The 22738-nt window shown below is 42.8% G+C and overlaps 1 protein-coding gene and 1 non-coding gene across 6 annotated transcripts in view; both read right to left on the bottom strand.

The window, feature by feature from the left end:
- The window catches only part of scube3 (signal peptide, CUB domain, EGF-like 3), a 345848-nt gene that overhangs the window by 28098 nt on the left and 295012 nt on the right, over nt 1–22738 (bottom strand). For all 5 annotated transcript variants that reach the window (XM_048612197.1, XM_048612200.1, XM_048612198.1 and 2 more), the window contains 5 exons: nt 10365–10490; nt 7195–7311; nt 3930–4022; nt 2374–2487; nt 1881–2045 (listed from right to left, as the gene is read on the bottom strand). In XM_048612197.1, the coding sequence (XP_048468154.1) occupies nt 1881–2045; nt 2374–2487; nt 3930–4022; nt 7195–7311; nt 10365–10490 (615 nt within the window). The remainder of the gene's footprint in view (nt 1–1880; nt 2046–2373; nt 2488–3929; nt 4023–7194; nt 7312–10364; nt 10491–22738) is intronic.
- LOC125486114 lies at nt 10571–10676 on the bottom strand. Its single transcript, XR_007264797.1, has one exon. It is a non-coding gene; the product is annotated as a U6 spliceosomal RNA (small nuclear RNA).

Below are 22738 nucleotides of genomic sequence, written 5' to 3'. Positions count from 1 at the left end.
TGATTTCCTGCATAATTTTAGTAAATATCCATTAGTAATAGCATGGCTTGTGTGAAACAGTTGCTTCCTTCACTATATTGCTAATGATGTGAGAGACTGATTTGTTTATGATTCATGGAGTGGCTTCACTATACAAGAAAGGGAGGTGACTAGATAGGATTTGGATTACTGTATTGTAAACTCAACAAACCAGACTTCAACTTCACATTGTGCTTGGATAAGTTCCAAAAAGAGTAATAAAATAACAAAGTACTCATATGTCTGGTCAAACAGCATCTGTGGACAGAATAACCCATCGCTATTTTGGGCTCACTGCTTCACTCCATGAGGAAAACATACAAGTCTGAGAGATCATCAATCCTTGTTTTCACTCTTGTCTTAGTCACCCTGCACACACGTTGTCTTCGCCAAACAAGCCATTACAAACACTAACACCTCTTTACTTTCTCTCTTTGCAGAAGAGACACATAGCTTTGGGAAAAGACAGAAAAGCTGGATGGTATGGGGTTGGAAGGTGAGGAGGGGGGTGATGTGGGAGACAGAGGAAGGTGGGTGGGGAGGGGCGGGGCTACGTGGCCTTCTACTGACAGGCTTCTTGATGTTTTCTGGCAACACATTTCATTGGGAAAGTGTTCTTGTTCCAGGAAGTATCAGCAGTGACTGGCTGTGTGAACCTGAGCCTCCTGAGGCATAAGGTGCTCAGACAGAGCTGATCCTCTGCCTTTAAATACGATGGTGGGATTTCACCTCCCTCCAGCTGAATTTCTGTGTCCATCTCCTCTGCACTATGGAGGGACACAGAATTGAGGGACAAACAGCTGGTGCTGTTTCTCCTGCTGCTGCTGAAGCAGTTGACAGTGGCATAGATTTTGCTCTTGATCCTCAAACGATGGGGAAGGTGAAGCTGCATAAACTGTACCCATGGTGTAATGAATGCGATTAATTAGAAAAATGCTAGACAGGTGAAATGACTTTCAAATGTTGACAACACCTGACAAACAATGATAGCAATTTCAGACAGAGAAAGCATGTTGGGCAGCATCCACTTGCCAGGCCATTTCTGGGACTCTTCAACTTCAATGATCAAAACCTTTCCACCCCTTCAGGTTCACTCAGACGTTATTCCTGCTGTCACTCACCTCAGTGATCTTAATGAATTGTTCTTAACAGTTCGGGAAGTGGGTACCCAAGCTGGAAAATCCAGAACTGAAATGGTTCTCAGTCAAAATCTTTTTAATTATTTGCCTGTCAGATTCAAGGGTGTTGCCCACTTGGCTTCAGTCCCGCCCCACTGAAATCCAGGAGAAGGTGGCATGTTGTCATGATACTGATACATTGTCAATTTCAGGGAATTTAACTCCTGCACACACAGAAACATATCTTCTCTGGGATAATTTGATCATAGACTTTCCTATCCACAGATGCCACTTGAGTTCCTTTACATTTTCAGCTTTTTCTACTGAAGATAAACCCCTGGACTAATGTGAGATCTATTCTGTTCAGGAAATGGACAATTACCCAAGCTCCTGAATCTGGCTAGGATTTCTGCTTGCAATTCCTGAGAGCCAGGCACTGCTCAAGTGGCCATTATTTGGCTGTGAGCCTGGATGGTGAATGGTGTTCAATCGCTAAGGCATGAGTGGCCATGCTTCTGTTCAAATGACCCCATTGATTTATCTGTTATCAATGGGTAACCTGATCTTCTGCCCTTGAACCCAGAAGCCCACAGTTATGGGTGTCCTGCACCCACTTTGAGACTAGTATTGAACATGGGACCTCCCTCAACCATTCATTTCAGTTTCCACCAGATAAACCTCTTAGTGTGTTTTATTTTAGTTATAATACTTTGAAAACAGCAACAAAGAAAACCAGCCTTTCACCTGTTATATCTTCTTTTCTTATTTCTGCTTCAAAATCCAGTGTTATTCGTGTTACTTCTTTTCCTGGGGGATTGCGAGTCCGTCGGCCTTTTGCTTTCTTGGAAGAATCACATTTTAGGTTCACAAATGTAACCTGACAGTTGTCGGTACAAGGGAAGGCAGCTCCTTTGTGAAAAGGCAAGAAAACAAAGTAAGCATAATAAGTGATATCAGAGGTAATGTGCACAGCTCAACCACAACAAAAATTCTCTCCTCTTCTTTCAGATGTCCTGCCAAGTTTTAAATTTGAAACCAAAGGTTTTGTGATTAATTTTTCACTTTATGTAAGGGCTCATTGAGACTCACCAATCATACTGCCCGAGGCTGGGACTGCAAAGGGCAGGAATGCAGAATAATTAGTCTAAGATGTACTTGCTTTCTAATCAAAGCAGGAGCCGAGGGGCGGAGGCAAAACAAAGAATTAAGTGGGAAAAAACTACGAAGGGTTTTGTACCTGTGATAATTGGGCGCCCACTATCCTGCTTTCCCTTAATGCGTGGATGAAGGTAACACTTGGCATCTTTAATCTTGAAGGAAGCTCGATGTTTGACTGGGGGAGCTAAAGTCTCTAAAACGAAACAACATCATTTAAAGACATCTTAAGGCAGCATTTAAATGCAAACTAAGTCGCCATTCTTGCAGTTATTGTTTCCACTGTTTGCTGTGTACACTTGACAATAGAGGCACATTTAACAGAATGGTGATATGTGGGGGAGTTTTACAATCTGGCACTGCCGAGGAACATAGGAATTTAAAATTAGAAGCATGATTAGAGCACACATTCCCTTGAAACTGCTCTGCATTTCTTAAATTTACAGCTGAATTTTAGCATCAACTCTCTTTTTCTGCCTATCCCAAAATCGTTCTATTCGGTTAATGTCAAAAAACCTAATGAACTCCATCTTGAATATGTTCAAAAACTGAGCATTCCCAGCACTCTGGGTTCAAGGATTCAAAGGTGCACAATCTTCTGAATAAATGCAAGAATTAGCAGCAAGGTAGACCATTTGGCCCCTCAAGCATGTTCCACCATTTAATGAGCTCATTGCCAATCTGATTTTTGCCTCAACTCAATTGTCCTGTTTTCCCATCTGCATCCCTCTGCCCCATAACCTTCCATTTTTTTGTGAAGAAATTTCTCCTCATGTCAGTCCTCAATGACCCCTTACCCTGAAACTATGACCCCCGCTCCAGTCCTAGACATTCCAGCCAGGGAAACAACTTCTCAACATCTGCTTTATCAAGCCCGTTAAAGATTTTATTCCAACAATGTGATCACCTCTCATTCTTCCAAGCTGCACAAAACATAGGCCGATTTGACTTAGTACCTTTTCATTGGACAACTGTCTCCTCCCAGGGTTAGATTAAGTGAATTTTCATTACACTCTCTTCAAGGCAAATGTATCTACATTGGGAAAGGCAACCAAACCATACATAGTACTCCAGAAGGCAACTCTATAAAGCCCTGCATTATTTCGGCGAGACTTTCTTACATCTTTTACTGTAACACTCTTGCAATAAAGACCTACTGCTTTTCAGGTTGGCAGTTAATGGGTCAGTGTACTCTGCAAAATTCTCAAGACGTGCTCCAGTTTATGTAATTCTGTGTCAGGAATGTGAACGGACTCAGGAAATCTCCCGCAAAGAGTGTCAAGGGGTCAGTGACTGCTGCAGTCAATAAATGTGGAGCTGGAAAAGCACAGCAGATCAAGCAGCACCCGAGGAGCAGGAAAGTCAATGTTTCAGCGCAAAATGTTGACTTTCCTGCTCCTCGGATGCTGCCTGACCTGCTGTGCTTTTCCAGCTCCACATTTATTGACTCTAGCTTCGAGCATCTGCAGTCCTTACTGTCTCATAGTGGCTGCTACACTCTTGCTCTACAGTAAGAAACTCCATACTGAGACAAAAATATTCGTGTTAAATGGCAGAGCTCTGACCAAAATGGCTTAAGTGAGCAAAACATTTCAGCAATACTTAGGTGAGCAGGCCAACGCTTTGTCAGGGGCTTACCTACACAGCCTGTGATGTTGGTATTCAGTCGTTGTTGAGCATCAACCCTCCTTATAGGAGCCCCACAGCTCACAGTGTAACTGTTATCAGAGCCTGGCAGAAACAGGAACAGTATTTAGCAACAGAGGAATAGACCAGTCTTTACTGATGGTAAATAACCACTTGAAGCATGTGTAGGATAATTATACTGAATAACAGTTATAATTCTCACCCTCCAGGGTCATCTCCTTCCCTCCTAAAGGTGGTGACTGATGCTGATAATACATATCTGCAACAATGGACAACCTCAGGAATCATGCCCAGCTGACCTCTCTTTGCTTGCAAAGTTATGCCATGAGTTGTGGAAGGATTTTCAGCTTTGACAAGACAAAAACAGCAAAGCCTAATCCTGGTTTCTGTCCTGTCCATCCATACCTGAACATGTACACACAAAATGACATATGCACACACAAACACTAGCTCTCACTAGAGTCCCACATAGTGATCAATTGTGGCATTTTAACCAGCTTTAGACAAACTGCTGCCCATCCCCATGAGACTAACTGCTTTGTCTATGATTCAACCAGGAAAGTGCTAAGTGAATTGCTGTACAAAAAAAAACCAGCATGGATTTGATGGGCTGGAGATCTCCTTTGTGCTGCTATAACTTTCCTCAGTCGGAATAATAAATTCAGTACAAACTGGAGGTCACATTTTCAAAGAGTCGATCTGACTCATTGACTTTTAAAAGTGGCAAGTGCGTCTCGGATGCAGAAACTGCATCTTTATTTCTGGCAGATCCCATTTTGCTGGCAGTGGAAGAGGGTAGGGTATGAATCATGCAGGGAAGAACTTGAATCCAGCCAGGCCATTTGACATTAGTTCTCAGTTCAATGAGAAACTATTATGACTGTTCTGCAAGTGTGGGTGTCACAAATTGATGGAGGAGACATAAACAGTCTTCAAGGGCACATAAATGATAGACTTTTATCATGATCTGAAGTTGGACAGCATGTTATGTATGTGGTCTGAAGAGCATTGGTGCGATCACACTGCCTTACTTGACCTCAGTTTGTATTCATACTGGGTCTGTTGTGGATCTGTTGGTGAGGGTGATGGCTTGCATGTTTGCAGCAGGCAGAGAATGGTGACAAAGTTCTCTGGGCAACCAAATTTCAGAAGGACACCTCCTAGTTTGTCTGAGTGGGTAGAGATGAATATCGTCATGAGTTCATAGAAGGCCACGTATAGACATTGCTGCTGTTCTCTGCACTTTACTTGAACTTGCCTTGCTGGGAACATCATGTCCATTGTGCCTCTTGATGGATGACGTCTGCATCATGACTCTGGCAGGAACTCTTCAGCCTGTGGTTGAAGGCGATTGTGGAGGATTCTTGCAATCACCTTCTCTAAAGCAGACAGTGGCGACACCCCTCTGTAGTGACCGCAATTGGTCTGATCTCCTTTTTAGAAGATGGTCACAATTAGAGTCTCAGAGATCCCTGCAATATTTCCCTCCCTCCAGATGAGGTCATGTATTCATGCCAAAGACAGCTTCTTCATTGGATTTTAATATTCCAGTGGGAATTCCATTTGCTCTGATGGCCTTGTTGGCTGAGCTGTCAGATGGCTTTTTAACCCATGCGTCAGACTGAGCCGAGATGGTGGCGGGTAGCATGCTGTGGGATGTGACGAAGGCACCCACATTGAGGACTGAGCCTCTGTTGAGGAGATCCTTGAAGTACTCCTTCCAATAAGTGCTAACTGCCTGTCTGTCCTCAACGAGCTCCAGTCCATTCTTAGCTCTTAATGGGGTAAGCTCTCATTTGGGTCATAGGTGGTCAAGGCTGTTGACCAGATGCTGAGTTTCTTGCCCTTTTTCCACCCAACATTCTTTCTTTTGGGTCACATATTTATGTTGGACCTGGCCTTCATTTGTCTGTAGACCTGTTTTCTTTCCTTCAAGATTTGTTGGTGCTTCCAGTTAAAGATTACCTTGCATTTGCAATTTATTAGCTCTTGGATCTCTTCGTCGTTCTTGTCAAACCTGCCTTGGTGCTTCCCTTTGAAGGAAGCCACAGCATACTCACAGGTGCTGTTTATGATGGATATAAGGGCAGACTGAGCACTGTGGACGTCCTGTTCATTGTGTATTGCCAAGTTGACTGTGGCGTGTTGACTGTGGTGTGCTAACTGAGTAAGCTTTGTTTGCAGACCCCTTGAGTAGGGGTTTATGTCGTGGTCTTGTTAGGTGTCCCTCACAGAATCCATGCTACAGCGATGACACCCAATCTGAACTGCAACTTATTTTTAAAATTTGTGTCCTTTGAGTCTGAATCACTGCATCATCTAATGTTTTCCCTTTGACACAGGATCTTTTTGGTTTGACTCCCACAGTCTCTGACCATGTTCACACACTGGATGAATTCAGAACCCAAGATCACTTCCACAGATCTCTACCAATGACCTTCATAATGCTGTTCACTGCTCTGTATGAAGAGGCAGATTCATTGTCAGATCCCATTCAGATCACTACCACTAGTCAGCCTGTTGTTTGTGCTCTCATCAGTATCTTCTAGATATACATTTCTCCAGGGTCCATGTGGCCTAGTGTAGGTAAGGATAGCCAACTACTGGTCTCACTATAAGAGTCTCTCATAGCAAACATGATAAAGTTTATTGTATCTCTGCAACTACTTACTTTTACAAGCTTTTGGTATATGTTATTACAGAGATTGTGACCTGGTCTTAGGTCTGACTCCTTCAAGATCCTTTGTGACCCTTTGCTTCAGTCCTCATGGCATCATCAAAGCTTACTACACTCAGGCAACTATTAACCCTTTCAGACCTGAGTACAACGGTAACATTGGAAGCAGCCTCCTCACCCAAGCCATAGTAAAAATTTGCTGTATTTTGACAAATAATCACCAAACACCTACCTTCAGAAGAAAAACTCAGGAAGAAGATGGCTCCTCAATATCCAAGTTAGAAATCATGGCAGTCAGTTAAACAGTTTTTCACGTTCAATACATATTTAACTAACAAACAAAAGTTTCCAAAGAAAATGGGAAAGAAAACAACTTTTTAATGCCTTGATGTACTTTCTCCCTGGACTGCCCTTAGCAGCATCCAGAAATTTAGATTTCAATTCCTGAAGACTTGAGGAACAATCTGGAGGATTGACAACCCAAATTCCACCGGTAAGGAAGGACAACCAGTGGCCTTGTGTTGAGCCGAGAATGCTGAACAGGATGTGGGTTTCTCCTGTCTTTGCAATGAGGCCTACCTGCCTGGAAGTGAGCCTTGGAGGCACAGCTGAGTGAGCAGGTTTCTCTCTTCCCACTCTTGACGCAGGAAAGTTGTGCTCGGGGAGAGTTGGAACCCGGCAAGCACTTTGCTGCCTCTGAAAATTCAAAGAAATCAATGTCACACATCCTGATAAACTATGAAATAGCTGGAAAATGTTTAAACTCGAAACATGGGGGCAGGGGATTAATCTTAAATCAAACTGACCAGATTGAAGAATGTAAAATCAGGTGGGTGTCTGATCTAAACCTGTTAGTTTCTCACTGGGAAGCTTAGGTAAAATATCAAATACAATGTTTACTGCATTGTGAGAGGTCAACACAGAACAGAGCTACAACTGAGCCCATTCTAATTTCCTGCAAGATCCAAAGAGTCCAACAAATTAAGCTAACACAATATTTCCATACAGTCTTTTGCACCCAACCCCTGGATTCTGATGAGGCCAGCATTTTTCAGAAAAGACTTAAAAGGTTCTATTTGAACTTTGCTGAGGAATACAGAGGCCCGATTATAGATGAAGCGCAAGTTGCTCCTTTGCTTCATTTTATTTTTTTTCCCAACAACGATCTGGATGGCCAGCTCACTTGAAATGTGGCCATAATTGAATGGACTGAAATTAATGATGCCTGGCTATTAGTGAACCCATTGGGCACAAAGGCATTTCAAAACTTGATTTGTAAACTCCTCAGAAAATAAAATCTGTTTGAACTAGGACTTATACAATTAATGATAGGGCCTTTGGTATTGTTATAGAACAGAGAGATGTAGGGGTTCAGGTACATAATTCATTGAAGTTTGCATTACATATAGACAGGGTGGTTAAAAAGGCTTTTAGCATGCTTGTCTTCATTGCTCAGTCCTTTGAGTATAGGAGTTGGGAAGTCATGTTGAGGTTGTACACGGCATTGGTGAGGCCTCTTCTGGAATACAGTTCTGGTCGCCCTGTTATAGGAAGGATATTATTAAGCTAGAGAAGGTTCAGAAGAGATTTACCAGAATGTTGCCAGGTATGGAAGGTTTGAGTAGTAAAGAAAGACGGAATAGGCTGGGAGTTTTTTCACTGGAGCGTAGGAGTTTGAGGGGTGACCTTATCGATGTATTTAAAATCATGAGGGGTATAGATAGGGTTAATGGTACCTCTTCTCTGGGATGAGGGATTTCAAGACTCGGGGGCATATTTTTAAGGTGAGAGGAGAGAAATTTAAATAAGACAGGAGGCGCAAATTTTTTACACACAGGGTGGTTCACATGTGGAATGAACTTCCTGAGGAAGTGGTGGATGTGGGTACAGTTACAACATTTAAAAGACACTTAGATAAGTCCATGATAGGAAAGGTTTGGAGGGATATGGGCCAGGAGCAGGCAGGTGGGTAGTTTAATTTGGGATTATGTTCATCATGGACTGGTCGCACTGAGGGTTCTGTTCCTGTGCTGAATGACGCTATGAGAAGAGTTCATGTCTTATGGGCCAGAGACTTGCACCATTGACTGCTGAAAGGAAAAGACATCAGCAGCTGGTTCCTGCCTCTGGATGTTCTATCTTTATAAATATTCTACTGCAGCTATATTTACGGCCCAAACTGGGGGCAACTGCTGCTAAAAGGTACTTTGTCCTGAATCCCCCAAGGGAGGAGGTATCAAGGTTGTAATGTGCAGATGTTTTTAAACTGTTGTTCAATGAGATGCCAGGCGTAAAGACCCTCAACAATCTTGGACTGAAATTACAGTGGAAAATGATGATACAATGCAGAATCTGACCTAGTGCAGATGATCTGTGTAAGAAATTATCTCACAGGGAGTGGGAACATCTTTGTCCTTTCTCCCTAAGAGCTAACTCTTTGACACCATCACAGTCATCATCAGTTCAGTTCCTTGAGCAGTATAAACAGTAAAGCATTATAAGAATAACACACTGGAAGTGACATTTCTCTGAGAGGGAACAGATTAAAGGTAGCAAGAATTGGACAGATAGACTGATCTAAGGAATGCTTCCAATCGGAAGATGATACCTAAGAAAAAGTTCCATATTCTTTAATATATTGCTGCACAATTCAGGCAAAACCAGGCCCAAACATTCACTGTGTGCATAGCATTTGTGATTAATTTTCCTTAAACCATCCAACCAAGTGATTAGAGTGATTAAAGAGATACATATAAAACAATTAGTTTGTCCTAGTCTATGCCAATATTGGCACTTGTTTTACCATTGATGAAACTTATTAAAACCTTCAATCGTCTCAATAAGTAATGCTTCTAAGTCATAGACACAGAAGGAAATATTAAAAAACATATTTTATTTACAAAGAACAATCAAACAATCACGCCTGTTTTAATCTTAGATATTTCTGGAGCAAGAATTTGAAAAATGGCTGGTCCAAAACTGGATAGATGGCAGCATGAAGAAAACAAATGGAATGTAAACTCGATTTGCTGTAAGGAGCAAGTGTAATAACTACTGAAATCTTTGAGTTTCCTAAATTTCTCAGCCTTGATCCTCCTTTAAGAAACTCCTCAAAAACCACTATTTTCCCAAGCTCCTGGTCACCTGTTCTCGAATCGGGTGGCTCAGTGCTCAATCTTATCTGATAGTGCTCTATCAAATGCCTTCAAGGCAGTACGTAAATGCAGGCTGTCCATGTTGCTAAATGACAAGCAATACATTAAATATATGAAGCAACTGAGTAAAGTGACCAGATTGGGATTTCATTGTAATGTTTGACTTGATGTATCAGGTGCAGTGAGCTATGCCCCTGAAGAACAGAATGTAGGTGACCATCCCTTCCTTTTTGGTTTGCCCCCTCTGTCTCAATCAAACTTTATCTCCAGTGTCAAGTTGGCTCGGGGGCAAGTGACCCCCCCCAAGATAATCTTGCTGTCAGTTTTTTTGATGTTCCCATCCTGAATAAAACAAACTCCCTTCTAAAAAGAAAATACACTGTTTGTGTTCAAACTATTTGAAAATAATCTATATAAAAACAGTAATGACATCCCAGATTAATTATTTATTTCTGAAGCGATGGAGATTTGCTGAGACACATTAGGTGACCTATGATTGTCACAATCAAGTATTTCTGATTAAGATGATATTACAGGATTGCTACCTCCATTAGTACCACTAGGGGATGCCAGAGATCTGAGTTCCTCACATACCCACACAGTCTTTCTTATTCCAGTGCAATTTGTAACCACTGCTGGGACAAGAGCATTGATAGCTTCCCAGTGTATTAACACAGCCGTGCTTGCAGCCACCATGGTTCATGCTGCATTCATCGATATCTGAAAGAGACACAGACAAATTTAGTTGGCTTATATTAAGCATGTCCTGTTCTGGCACAAGCAACCTTTTGGTTTGTATTTTTTTAATGGAACACCACATGGCTTCATGTGTCATACTTGAACAGGGGCCATGCTAATCTTCTTTGTATTGTTCCAGTTTCAGTGTCAGGCCTCAACTATTGCAACATTGATCTGACAGCAGCTCTGGGTATCTCTTGCACTTAGATTCCCCCAAAGCATGGTTCTGATGACAGCTGAATGGGTGATCCTGAAAACCTGGGTGTAACTGATTCTACACTGTGTACATCAGTTCCAGGGCTGTTTGTTGTGGTACCACAATCCTCAAAGGTTTGAGGTGGAAGTGTCTGGATAAATTGAGGCGGTACAGGGGTAATTGCAATCAAATAGTTATACCTAACATACTGATGCATGCTACATTGAACATCATCATGTCACCTGAGCTTTCAAGGAGACGACAAGAATGTTCACATTTTCTCACCTTGTCTTGCTGTGGCGACGGATGATTTGCCAAACACCATTAATCCAGTCAGCGTCCCTTTCATCCCTTCAGCATAATACACTTCTTTCAGGTCAATATAAATTGTCCCACTAGAGGGACTCGCAGGTTGGAGTATTTATTTACAACCCAGTTGATGAAAGGAGACCTCACTTCTACTTCCGGAATTAACCTGTTCTGAAACAGACCAATGCGAGTTGTGGTGACATGTAGATGCCAACAGCTCAGTGGCACATGGGATTGGTGCACATTTGAGTTCTATCACAGAGCATACAGTTGACCTCCCATTACTGTGGGAGTCCAAGTACCGCCCCCCCCTCAACTGGAGAGAGATTTGGATCATAGCACTATGAACCCAACGTATCAAAGAAAAGTGGGTTAAATTAATCTAAAAAATCTCCCTCCATAGGTTGCAGACAGCTAGTTACAAAACAGCCAGGATTTAGAAATATTTCAGAAACAGTGGGCTGTATCTTATGGTTTTTGGTCAAGTCTGAGTTTTTCGAGTATTTTCACCTTGAGGCCTAGCTTGTATTCTCAGTGTATCTTAACAAATTCACTCAGTAACTACCTACTGCGCTTTATGGCATCTCTCACATCTGATCCTAGCCCCATCTTACCACGCATTGTTTCCCATGGGCTTGTGCTCAGCTTTTAAAGGCCGTTGGGCACCTTCGAAAGCACAACGACTCAAAGCTGTCCCCTCTGCTGAAGAACAGGGTGTGAACATGTCAGAGAGAAGGACAATACCATTACGATTCTCCAAACGGGGAATGAGAGGTCCTGGTCGAGGGGGTGGTGCAGAGGAGAGGAGGAGCAGCAGAGGAGGCTGCACCACCAGACCATGCCAGCCCGGCCCAAGGTCACCACCTGGGTCGCACTGTATTCATGGTGTGGAGAAATAGCCAGCAGTGCCAGAAGACAGTCAATCAATAACCTCCTCCACTGTGCCGAGGTAAATGCAACATTTTCTTTTGTTATCTCACAATCACTATCTCCACTACTGCAACAACCTCCAACTGAGGGTTATGCTGTGCCACTGTCATTATCATCTGCAATGTCTTCCCTCAATCCCTCTCACTATCCCCAACCCTGCAAGGCCTCTGCACTGCCTCCTCTCTCCCTTGGAACATCTCACCACCTTTCACCCCTGTGCACCAGCAGCCACAGCCATGCCACCCATTTTCATCCCACTCAATCCATCCCTTTCTTTCATGACAGCTGTAGACAGCCCAGACAGTGAAGAAAAAGCCTGTACAAGTGGAAAGGTGCCTGACATTAGACTCCTCACCCCTTACAAGGAGAGAATACTGACACTTGCAGAAGATCGGGACTGCTGCCACAGAGATGCTGAGATATCCATGCCCCACAAATCGTGTAAGTACCGCTCCTGATTCCACTGCAACTCTCTGTCAGTCTCATTCATCACACACTACGTCTAACCACTGCTCATGACACTTTTCTCTCTCTTTTGTCTTGCAGGTATTTCCAGCATCTCTACCACGTCCATGGTGAAACTACTGGCTGCACCAGAAACCTCTTGGATGTCTGGGGACAACAGTGCCAAGATCTCAGAGGAAGCATTGGCAAGGCTGCCAACTGTGTCCTCCACCAGCTCAGATATTGGCACTTTGGTGGGAACATTAGACTCAGACGGTATGGGACCACAATCTGCTGGGCACCTCACTGTGACAGCTCCTCAGCTGGCGGAGGAAGAAATGCCCCAGACTGCTGGCATTTGGAGGACTGGCAGATACCAGGCACCTGCTCAGTCCTAGGCAGCAGAGGAACCTGTGGCAAACAGGGATTTTTTCAAATGCACAGGGTGGAACAGAACAGACAGTGCAGCATGTCATGTGACCACCTGGTTGCCTCCTTTGACAGGTTGGTAGTTGTCATGGACAGCCAGGTCTAGCACCTTCAGGGGTTGCTGGAGATGTGCACACGACTATACATTGGTCCTCAGGTTTTGTTTTATTCATTCATGAATGAGGGCATTGCTAGATGGCATTGCCTATCCCTTGCCCAGAGAGCAGTTAAATCTCAAGGTTCGGAATCACATGTAAGGATGGCAGTTTCCCTTCCTAAAGGACATTAGTGAACCAGATGGGTTTTTACAACAATCAACAATGGATTCATGGTTATCATTAGATACGTATTTCCAGATTTTTATCAAATTCAAATTCCACCATCTGCCACGGTGGGTTTTGAACCCAGGTCCCCGGAACATTACCTGGATCACTGGATTAACAGTCTAGCGATAACATCACTGGGCATCGCCTCCCCCTCAATTGAAGGAATGGTGACCGAGCATGGGGAAGATGGCACGTACTCCAATTGTCTCCACAAGGAGACATGGCAGTGCCAGGAGGCATCTAGCTGGAGGAGGAGCCACACACAGTTGCCTCAGAGGTTTCCAATCAGTACACACCAGGGGGGACGGGCCTGCTATCTCCATCCTGCCTACCTATTCCAACCCTTGGAAATTCCTGCTGAGGAGTGTCAACTTACTTTTGGCACATTTGGCTCATCCAGACTCCATTTCCCTAGGATCGCCCTGCCAAAGCTCCAGGGTCAGAGGCCTATACACCAGGGCAGTGCCACTGTGCTGTGCTTGATTTTGCACTTATTTATAAATAGCACTGAATGACCTGACATCTGGATGTTTGTCTCACCGTGTAGCCCCGATGTCATTGTTACACCGTCAAGCACCAATTCATGTCCACACACAATGGTCCGTGGACAGAGGTCCATGTTGACTGCTTTCTGAAAGCAAGATGAACAATGAATTTATATGGCTGTGGTGACACCTTCGGCCCTCCACATACAGTGTGTGCGTGTGTGTGTGTGTGTGTGTGTGTGTATGTATGTATGTGTATGTGTATATGTATGCGTGTGTGTGTGTGGCGGGGTTCATTAGGATGTCCAGGGAATAGGGACTCTGGGGGCCTCAGTCCTGTATAGTAAATGGGTCTGTGTGCAATGTTCTTTCCCTTTAAAAGCTGTATTATCGGTGGGTGCTACAGCTTCCTTTCTCACAGCCTGAGTCACTTACCCCGCCTGCACATACGTGTACTCTTCCTCCTGTGCACTTTTTGATTTTCAGCACAATGGAAGGTGACAGTCTCAGCCTGACTCTGTTGGTGAGCTTCCAAACATCCAAATCCTCTTTGTGTAAAGCCTATAAATTGCACACCTCCTTAGGCCCCCACCCAACCCATCAACATGAACTCTCTCCTGCATTACCCCATTCCTATTCATGCTTTGCCATTATCCCCTTTTTTACAGAAACGATTGTCCCCATTCACACCTGTCATCTTCCCCAAACCCCCACCTCCATCTTCAGCCTCCAGTCCTAAAGACTAACTTGCAAAGTCTAATTCCCATGGCAATGGCTGCTCTTGCTGCCATGCCCCCCACCCTTTACTCCACAAATCCCCTTTGCCTCTTAATTTCTGAAGCTGGAGCTAACAGACTGAGTATGGCCCACACACCCATCATCCTCAGATGACAAGCACCCAGACCCCTGACTGGTAGATGTACATTTCCACCGTTGCATTAGTCTTGCTGCTTGAGTTGACTGCTATGGAACCGTGGGACTGACTGTGACTCACTCCCCGAACTGCAGAGGCGTGGACCCCTGACTGAGAACGCCTCGACCGGACGGACGACTGTACCCAATTGACTGGTCTGGTATTGGAGCCTGCCCTTGACTTACTGTGCTAGGACTGCTTGTCTGACCAGTGCCTCCATTGACTGTGCTGAGGATGACTCCCCTGAGACTTTGAGACACAGCTGCCTGCTTGCTGCACGACATAGTGGATCTGCCACAGAAGCTACTGGCACAGGATGCAATGTGAGATTGATGGAGCACACTGCCACACAACAAGATATCCATCCCCTTCATTACTGAGCACTGCTGACCAGCAAGGCAAGCAGCCTCGTAATACGATTGTGCTAATTGGCACAGCAAGGCACGGCAGGGTATGGATGCAGTGAGCATGCAGGTAGACACTAAATGAATGAACGCTAAGAGAGCAAGGCAATAGCCCTGAGATACAGCATAGTTCAGTCTGTAAGTTGGGTCCCTGTTCATGCACACAAAGTGTCCTGACTGCAGCCTTTCAATTATAGTTGCCAGCGCACTGTGCAATTCAAATTCAAAGCAACCTGCCAGTGCATTAGAGAGACCAACAAGGTCATGAGTGGTTGCTGGATGCTTCATGCTAATGCCCATGGAGGAGAGGTGTGTGTGGCTGGTGCCCATGGATTGTGAACTGAGCTGCACTTTGGTTGTACCCAACATAGAGGTCATTTGGAGCAAGTGGCAAGCTGAAACCACCAGGTATCCGCTCTGGTTTCCATGTCAGGTTTGTGCTTGGTGAATTTGGGAAGATAGAAAGCTGAATATTAGCAAGGTGAGTTAGGCTGTCAACATGATGTTTAACAAGCAATAATCCTCCTTATTTGGCAACTCGCCGGTGAGAAACTCACGACAGCACTCAGCGAAAGCATAAAATCTGGAGCATGATGCTCCCGATGTTCAAATAGGCCTCATCGACCTCTCATCGAATTGTGGCACTCAATCCCTTTTAAGGCTCAAACCCTTTCAAGATGCTGCCCGATATACTTTCCCTTACCAGAATGACCAAAAGCTATTTTTCAGTTGTCTGTCAGTGATGTTTACAACTGCCCTGCACAACTTGTGTTAGTCATAACAATTCACTAAGACCTTGATGTGGTTCCTTGGCAAAAGTATAACAATCTAGGATCAGATGAGTGCCAACACTATTACCTCAATATGCAGTTCTGCAAAGACCAAGTTCTAGTAGGTGTATCATAATAAAAATAATTTTCTCATATTGGGTTAGGGTTTTAGGCCTAAAAATAATTCTCTTCAGTAAGCAAGAATTCATAGCAACAGTTTCAAAACAGTTATCGACCTCAACACTTTGAGGAAGATGGAAAGGAAAAGAGGTTGTAACAATGAAAAATAAAGAAAGGATAGGAAGTGATTTACTTAATCATAGAAAAATAGAAAAATTATAAAACTAAATATGGAAAGAGAAATGAAAGGTCCAAAGAATAAAGAATTTAAAAGGGCAAAGTGACTCCAGGGAAGGGAAAAATTAAAGGATTAAAGAACAAATAAAAAAGAAAGAATGTACCATTTCATTAATAAAATACAATGTCAACTTTAATTGAAAGATTAGAAGCTGTTAAGTCAAATTTAATGGACTCCAAACTCGAGGCTACTGGCAAAGGGCCAGCAAGTCTGCTGTTAGATGAAATAATGAGTCTGAGCCGCATAACAAAGGGGGGGGGGCATGTCTCCTAGCTCACCATGGCCTGCAGAATAATAAGATGTTGTGCTTCATCTCCATTCAATAATTTGGGAGGGTTCAATGTGGGGTGTGGTTTGGGAGGATTTGTAGCGGGGAGGAAAACAAAAGTTCATTGCTTCTGGTCTGCAAATTGTTTTTAACTCTGAAGTCTGTGATACAGTCTCCATATGCATTACAGAATTCTAACACTCCTCAAACTGTTTGAGAATCTCTCCAATGAAGTGCCTTTAGACAATGCTGAATACAATGTCTCTGTATATAAATATATATTCACAAGTTGTTGTTCTCAATGCAAAGTTCCTGAGGTGCTCAAGATGGTCTAGAAGATGCTTTCCTAGTTAATTCTAGTTTTCCTAGCCTATGAAGGCCCATTGAAGACAGACATTAAGGGAATGCACAAGGTTGATTAATTAACTTTTGTTTCAACATGGCAACAATATTTTATATATAAATGTGCTTTAAATTTAGCATTTTGGCCAACAGGATCCTGTGATGGTCCATGACAGATGAAGAGTAAGGTATGGAATTGGGATTGTGTTCACTGATATTGTAGGTGAATGAATCAATCACAGACCACTTGGCCAGAAAGGGAGTATGTTGATTGCCTCCTCCTTAGCATTTCCCATATACCTGGAAGCAAAAGCAATGCTCTCATGCTGTGGGGTCAGCAGCAGGCCATCGTGAGACTTGACACCCACTCTGTAATCTAACGAAAGGCTCATCCAGAGCTGTCCATGCAGGAGTTGCATTATTTAAGCACCTCAATGATCTGCTCCATCATATTCCATGTTGCAGCATGGCTTTCACTTTTAATGCACAATTTCAACATGGACATGGGTTGCACACCAGAGTCAAGAGCCATGAGGTCAGGGGATATCCCTGGCTCTCAGTTGCTTCTCTCCACTTCGCTGTGGTGGCACAATTGACGATGATACAGTAGACTTGTGCAGTGTAAAAGCAACAGAACTGCTGTTAGGATACTGGGCACTGCCTTGCAGTGACGTACTGTGCCTTATTACATGCCAGCTGGACAATGAGGTAGATGAACCCCTTGAGGTTGTAGCGCATCTCAGAGTTGGCATGCAGGACTGGCAAAGTGAGGTGTGTGCAGTTAATGACACCAGGAGCTCACTTGCTCCACTTACTTCTCACTGTAATGAAAATATACAATGTATTCATTTCTCTTATAACCTTACTGACCTCTCTTTTAGTAACTGGCGATGGTGAACTCAGGGATGTTGCTAATAATCAGCTTTAGCTTGCAAGGAGACCAATGCATTAAAGTACATGGCCACCTTCCCAACCACTGACAATGCCATCCTTACCCTGGCTCTACTGTGGAAGGTGACAGATTTCACTTAGGACCTCCATGGTGAAGCGGAGATATTTGAAACACTTCTTCAGTGAATTTGCAGTAGTTTAATGGCTTCCATAATATACCACATGAATCAGCCTCCTGCTGAGCAAGTTTTGCAATCCTACCTCCTCCAATTCTCAGTGGTGTGTTCTGCTCTGTGGCACTTCTGCCCCTTCTCTCTGTCAGGATGTAGACCAAGGGTGATGCAAACTATTACTCCCATAGAGTCACAGGGTCTTACAGCATGGAATCAGATCCATAGGTTCAACTCATCCATGCCAAACAGGTATCCCAAACTGAACTAGTCCCATTTGCCTGCATTTGATCCATATCCCTCCAAACCTTTCCTATTCATGTACCTGTCCAAATGTCTTTGAAATGTTTGATGTCTCTACTGATGAAAAAGTGCTTTTTAAATAAAGGTTGGTGACAGTATGATGATGCGTAGTGACACAACTGCAACAGATCTGAATGTGGAATCAGTTTCAGTGGAAATAAGGAATAGCAAGGGAAAGAAGTCACAGGTGGGTATTCTCTATAGGTTCTAAAGAGTTGCCTTTGTAGGACAAAGTATAAATCAGGAAATAATGATGGTGTGTAAGAAGGGCACTACAATCAAAATTAGTGACTTTAATCTGCAAATTGACTGGACAAATCAGATGGGCAATGATAACATGGTTGACTGATAACAGACAAATTTCCAGAGTGCATCAAGGATTGTTAACAAAGACGGATATGAAAAGTAACCAATCAAAAACTAAGACATACAAAATGGTGAAAACTGGTGGTAGGCAAGAGGATTGGGTTTTTTTTTTATGAACAAGCAGATGACAAGAAAGCTAACGAAAAGGGAGAAAATTGATTACAACAGTAAATTGGCAAGAAATATAAAAACAAATAAGCTTCTATGGATAATAAAAAGACTGTAGCTTAAGTAAGTGTGGGAGCCTTGGAGGACGCAATTGGAAAATTAATAATGGAGAACAAGAAAGTGGTAAATTGTTAAAACCAATATTTTGGTCTCCACAGTGGAACATATGATAGACATCCCAAAGATAACATAAGCAATGTGCTAACAGGAGGAAATAACTTGTAAAAGTCTCTATCAGAGAGACAAAAGTGCGACTAAAGCCACACGAGTTGAGGGCGTGCATCCAAGTGTTTTACAGGAAATGGCTGCAGAGGTAATGGGGGTGTGGTTCAAATATTCCAGAACTCACTGAACTCTGGGAGGGTTTCCAGTGGATTGGAGAGACACTAATGTGACGGCTCCTGGCCAAGAAGGGAGGGAGACAGAAAGCAGGAAACTATTGGCCAATTAGCCTTATATCTGTTGATGACCAGTTGAAATTTCTAGAGTCAATTATCGATGAAGAAATAGCAAGACATTTAGAAAGGCTTACACTGCCAACACTGTTTTGTGAAAGGGAAATCATTTTTGATAAATTTACTAGAGTTTTTGGAGGAGAGTTGCGAGCATAGTTGATAAAGGGGAATGGCTAGATGTATTGTATTTAAATTTCCAGAAGATATTTGATAAGGTGCCACATAAAACGTTACTGCACAAGATAGCAAGTCATGGTACTGGGGGTAATATATTAGCATGGATTGAGGATTGGCAGAAGATAGAAAATCAGGATAAATGCATCTTTTTCAGGTTGGAAACTCATAACTAGTCAGTGCCACAAGGATCAGTCCTATGGCCTCAATGATTTACTATCTTTATTAATGACTTGGAGGACGGAGCAGAATGTAATGTGTCTAAATTTACAAAAATAGGTGGGACGACATGTTATGTTGAGGATATAAGAAATCTGCAAAGAGAGAGGTTGAGTGAGTGGACAAAAAGTTGGTCGATGGAGTTTAATGTGAGGGGAGGTCATACACTTTAGTAGGAAGTATCAAAGGCAGACTATTATTTAGTTGGAGCAATACAGAGGGATCTAGGTGTTCTTCTGCATGAAACACAGAGTGATGTGGAGACTAGATCACTGAAAGTATTTAAGGAGGAGGTAGATAGAGTTTTGAAATGTTAGAGAGTTGGTGGCTGTGATGAAAGAGGTGTTGATGCCTGATCCAGATCAGCCATAATTTCACACTGTAGGGATTCTATGACTATAATCATACTGAATGGTGGGGCAGACATGAGGGGACAAATAGCCTTCTCCTACTCCTATTTCTTATGTTCTTTACTCTGAGATCATTAATTAACCCTGCCACATTACACAATATCAAGACCTGCTCTCTGGTCAGTTCCAAAGCACGCTGCTCTAAAAAAAATCCATCTTGAAAGCATTCTGAAAACTTCTTATCTAGATTTCTCCTGCCAATCTGATTTTTTACAGCTTATATATAGATTAAAGTCACCCATGATTTTGCTATCCTTTTATCACAAGCACACAGCATTTATTCTTACATATTTTGCCCCACATTGTGGTTATTGTTCTGGAGTTTGTAGATCAGTGACTTCTTTCCCCTACTACTTCTCATCTCCAGCCAAACTGATTGTAAATCTTGATCCCTGAACTAAGGTCATCTCTAACAATGCTTTATGCATGGGAAATTGTGTCTCACTAACTTAATTGAGTTTTTCTTGAAGTGATGAAGAGAATTGATAAAGGCACAGTGGTGGACATAATCTATATGGACTTCAGTAAGGCATTCGACAAAGTTCCACATGGTAGACTGGTTGATAAGGTTAGATCACATGGAATACAGGGAGAAGCAGCCATTTTGATACAGAACTGGCTCAAAGGTAGGAGACAGAGGGTGGTGATGGACGGTTGCATTTCGGACTGGAGGCGTGCTGCAAGGATCAGTGCCAGATCCAATGCTTTTTGTTGCTTCCATAAACAATTTGGATGTGAACATAGGAGGTATGGTTAGTAAGGTTGCAGATGACACCAAAATTGGGGGTGTAGTGGACAGTGAAGGAGATTACCTCAGAGTACAATGGGACCTTGATCAGATGAGCCAATGGGCTGAGGAATGGCAGATGGAACTTAATTTAGATAAATGTGAGGAGCTGCCTTTTGGAAAGGCAAATCAGGGCAGGACTTATACACCAATGATAAGGTCCTGGGGAGTGTTGCTGAACAAAGAGACCTTGGAGTGCAGGTTTATAGTTCCTTGAAAGTTGAGGCCAAGGTAGGTAGTGTAGTGAAGAAGGCATTAGGTACGCTTGCCTTTATTGGTCAGTGTATTGAGTTGAGAGGTCATGTTGCAGCTGTACAGGACATTGGTTAGGCCACTTTTGGAATACCACATTCATTCTGCTCTCCCAGCTATAGGAAGGATGTTATGAAACTTGAAAGGGTTCAGAAAAGATTTACAAGGATGTTGTCAGGGTTAGACAGTTTGAGCTATAGGGAGAGGCTGGATAGGCTGGGGCTATTTTCCTTGGAGTGCCGGAGGGTGAGGGGTGACTTTATAGAAGTTTATAAAATCATGAGGGGCATGGATAGGGTGAACAGCCAAAGTCTTTTCCCCAGGGTAGGGGAGTCCTAAACTAGAGGGCATAGGTTTAAGGTGAGAGGGGAAAGATTTAAAAGGGACCTAAGGAGCAATGTTTTCACACAAAGGGTGTGTGTATGGAATGAGTTGCCACAGGAAGTGGTGGAGGCTGGTAGAATTACAACACTTAAAAGGCATCTGGATGGTACATGAATTGGAAGGGTTTAAGAGGGATATGGGCCAAATGCTGGCAAATGGGACTAGATTAATTTAGGATTTCTGGTCAGCATGGACAATTTGAACCAAAGAGTCTGTTTCCATGCTGTACATCTCTATGACTCTATAACTGCACTAATACCATCTTTGATTAACAGTGCTACCCCTCCATTTTGACCTAGCTTCCCATTTTTCTTCAGTGTCATATACTCCTCAATATTCAGGAACCAATCCTGGTCTTCCTGTAGCCATGTCTCTGTAATAGCTATCAGATTATATTTATTCACTTCACCGTGTGTTATAAAACTAACATGTTCTCTCAACCAGGCTGAGCTAAATGACATAAGAAAAGTGAAAACAGGTAGAAAAGGAAGAAGAGAAATACTTACTTCCATAAACAGAAATCACCAAAACAGATGTTAACCATCACTGATACATAATTCAGTGCAAGATAGCAACTGTAAAATCAATTACCTTTGCAGTCTAAAAACCACATAATTAAATCCTGCAGGATAAATTTACTTTATATAATATCCAACAACCTCATTTTAATTAATCGTCAGTAAATAATTGCAAGAGGAAAGCAATCTAACCTGGATGATGAATTTTGAGAGAAATTCAGTCGCAATCAACATCATTGTGTAATTAAGGTGAAAAAAGAACATGATCCAAATGGGTTTCAGAATCTAACCTCAGTTCTCGATGTACCTAGACTTTGCTGTACTAATGTTATAAATGAGGACGACTGGAGTTCAGGAGGAACCACAGCTGTCTTCTCTAGACACTAACAGGTCCAACTTGAGCACTGTCCCCATTTATTTCCATTTGAACCAGGCACCACAAACCCTCTGATATTTTCATTAATTGGAGGCAGCAAGACTAATTCCTGCTCAGACACACAAACACTTTCCACGTGGCCAAGAAAAGCAACTCCAGCTGTTTTACCCTCTTCCCAAGCTAAGAATACAAAGGCCAATCTTTACACCCCTACCAGTACAGACTGCAAACCAAACACAGAACCCTCATAATATATACAGATTCATATACACTGGCTCAAACAGTTACCAACAGCCAGTAACAGCTTGTTCCCAACTTGTTAATCAACATTAATATCACATTATAAAGCATTTCAATCGTGATAATATACAATTAAAGCCTTGTCATTTTAAACTGGTTTTCACAGCACTTCTGTTGCTCCACATCACTATTTTGAACCAAAAAGTTAAATATCACATATGCTGTATTTCTGAAATGGAAACAGAAAATGCTGGACTGGTCACATCACGCAGCATCTGTGAAAAAGGAGGATTTGTATCTATAAAGTGGCTTATACAATCTTAGAATGTCCTCAATAGCGTTA

This window comes from Rhincodon typus, chromosome 25 (assembly GCF_021869965.1).
Source record: "Rhincodon typus isolate 14 chromosome 25, sRhiTyp1.1, whole genome shotgun sequence".
Classification (NCBI taxonomy): domain Eukaryota; kingdom Metazoa; phylum Chordata; class Chondrichthyes; order Orectolobiformes; family Rhincodontidae; genus Rhincodon; species Rhincodon typus.
The sequence above is the reverse complement of the archived record's forward strand: the minus strand, read 5'-3'. Positions and strand labels throughout refer to the sequence as shown.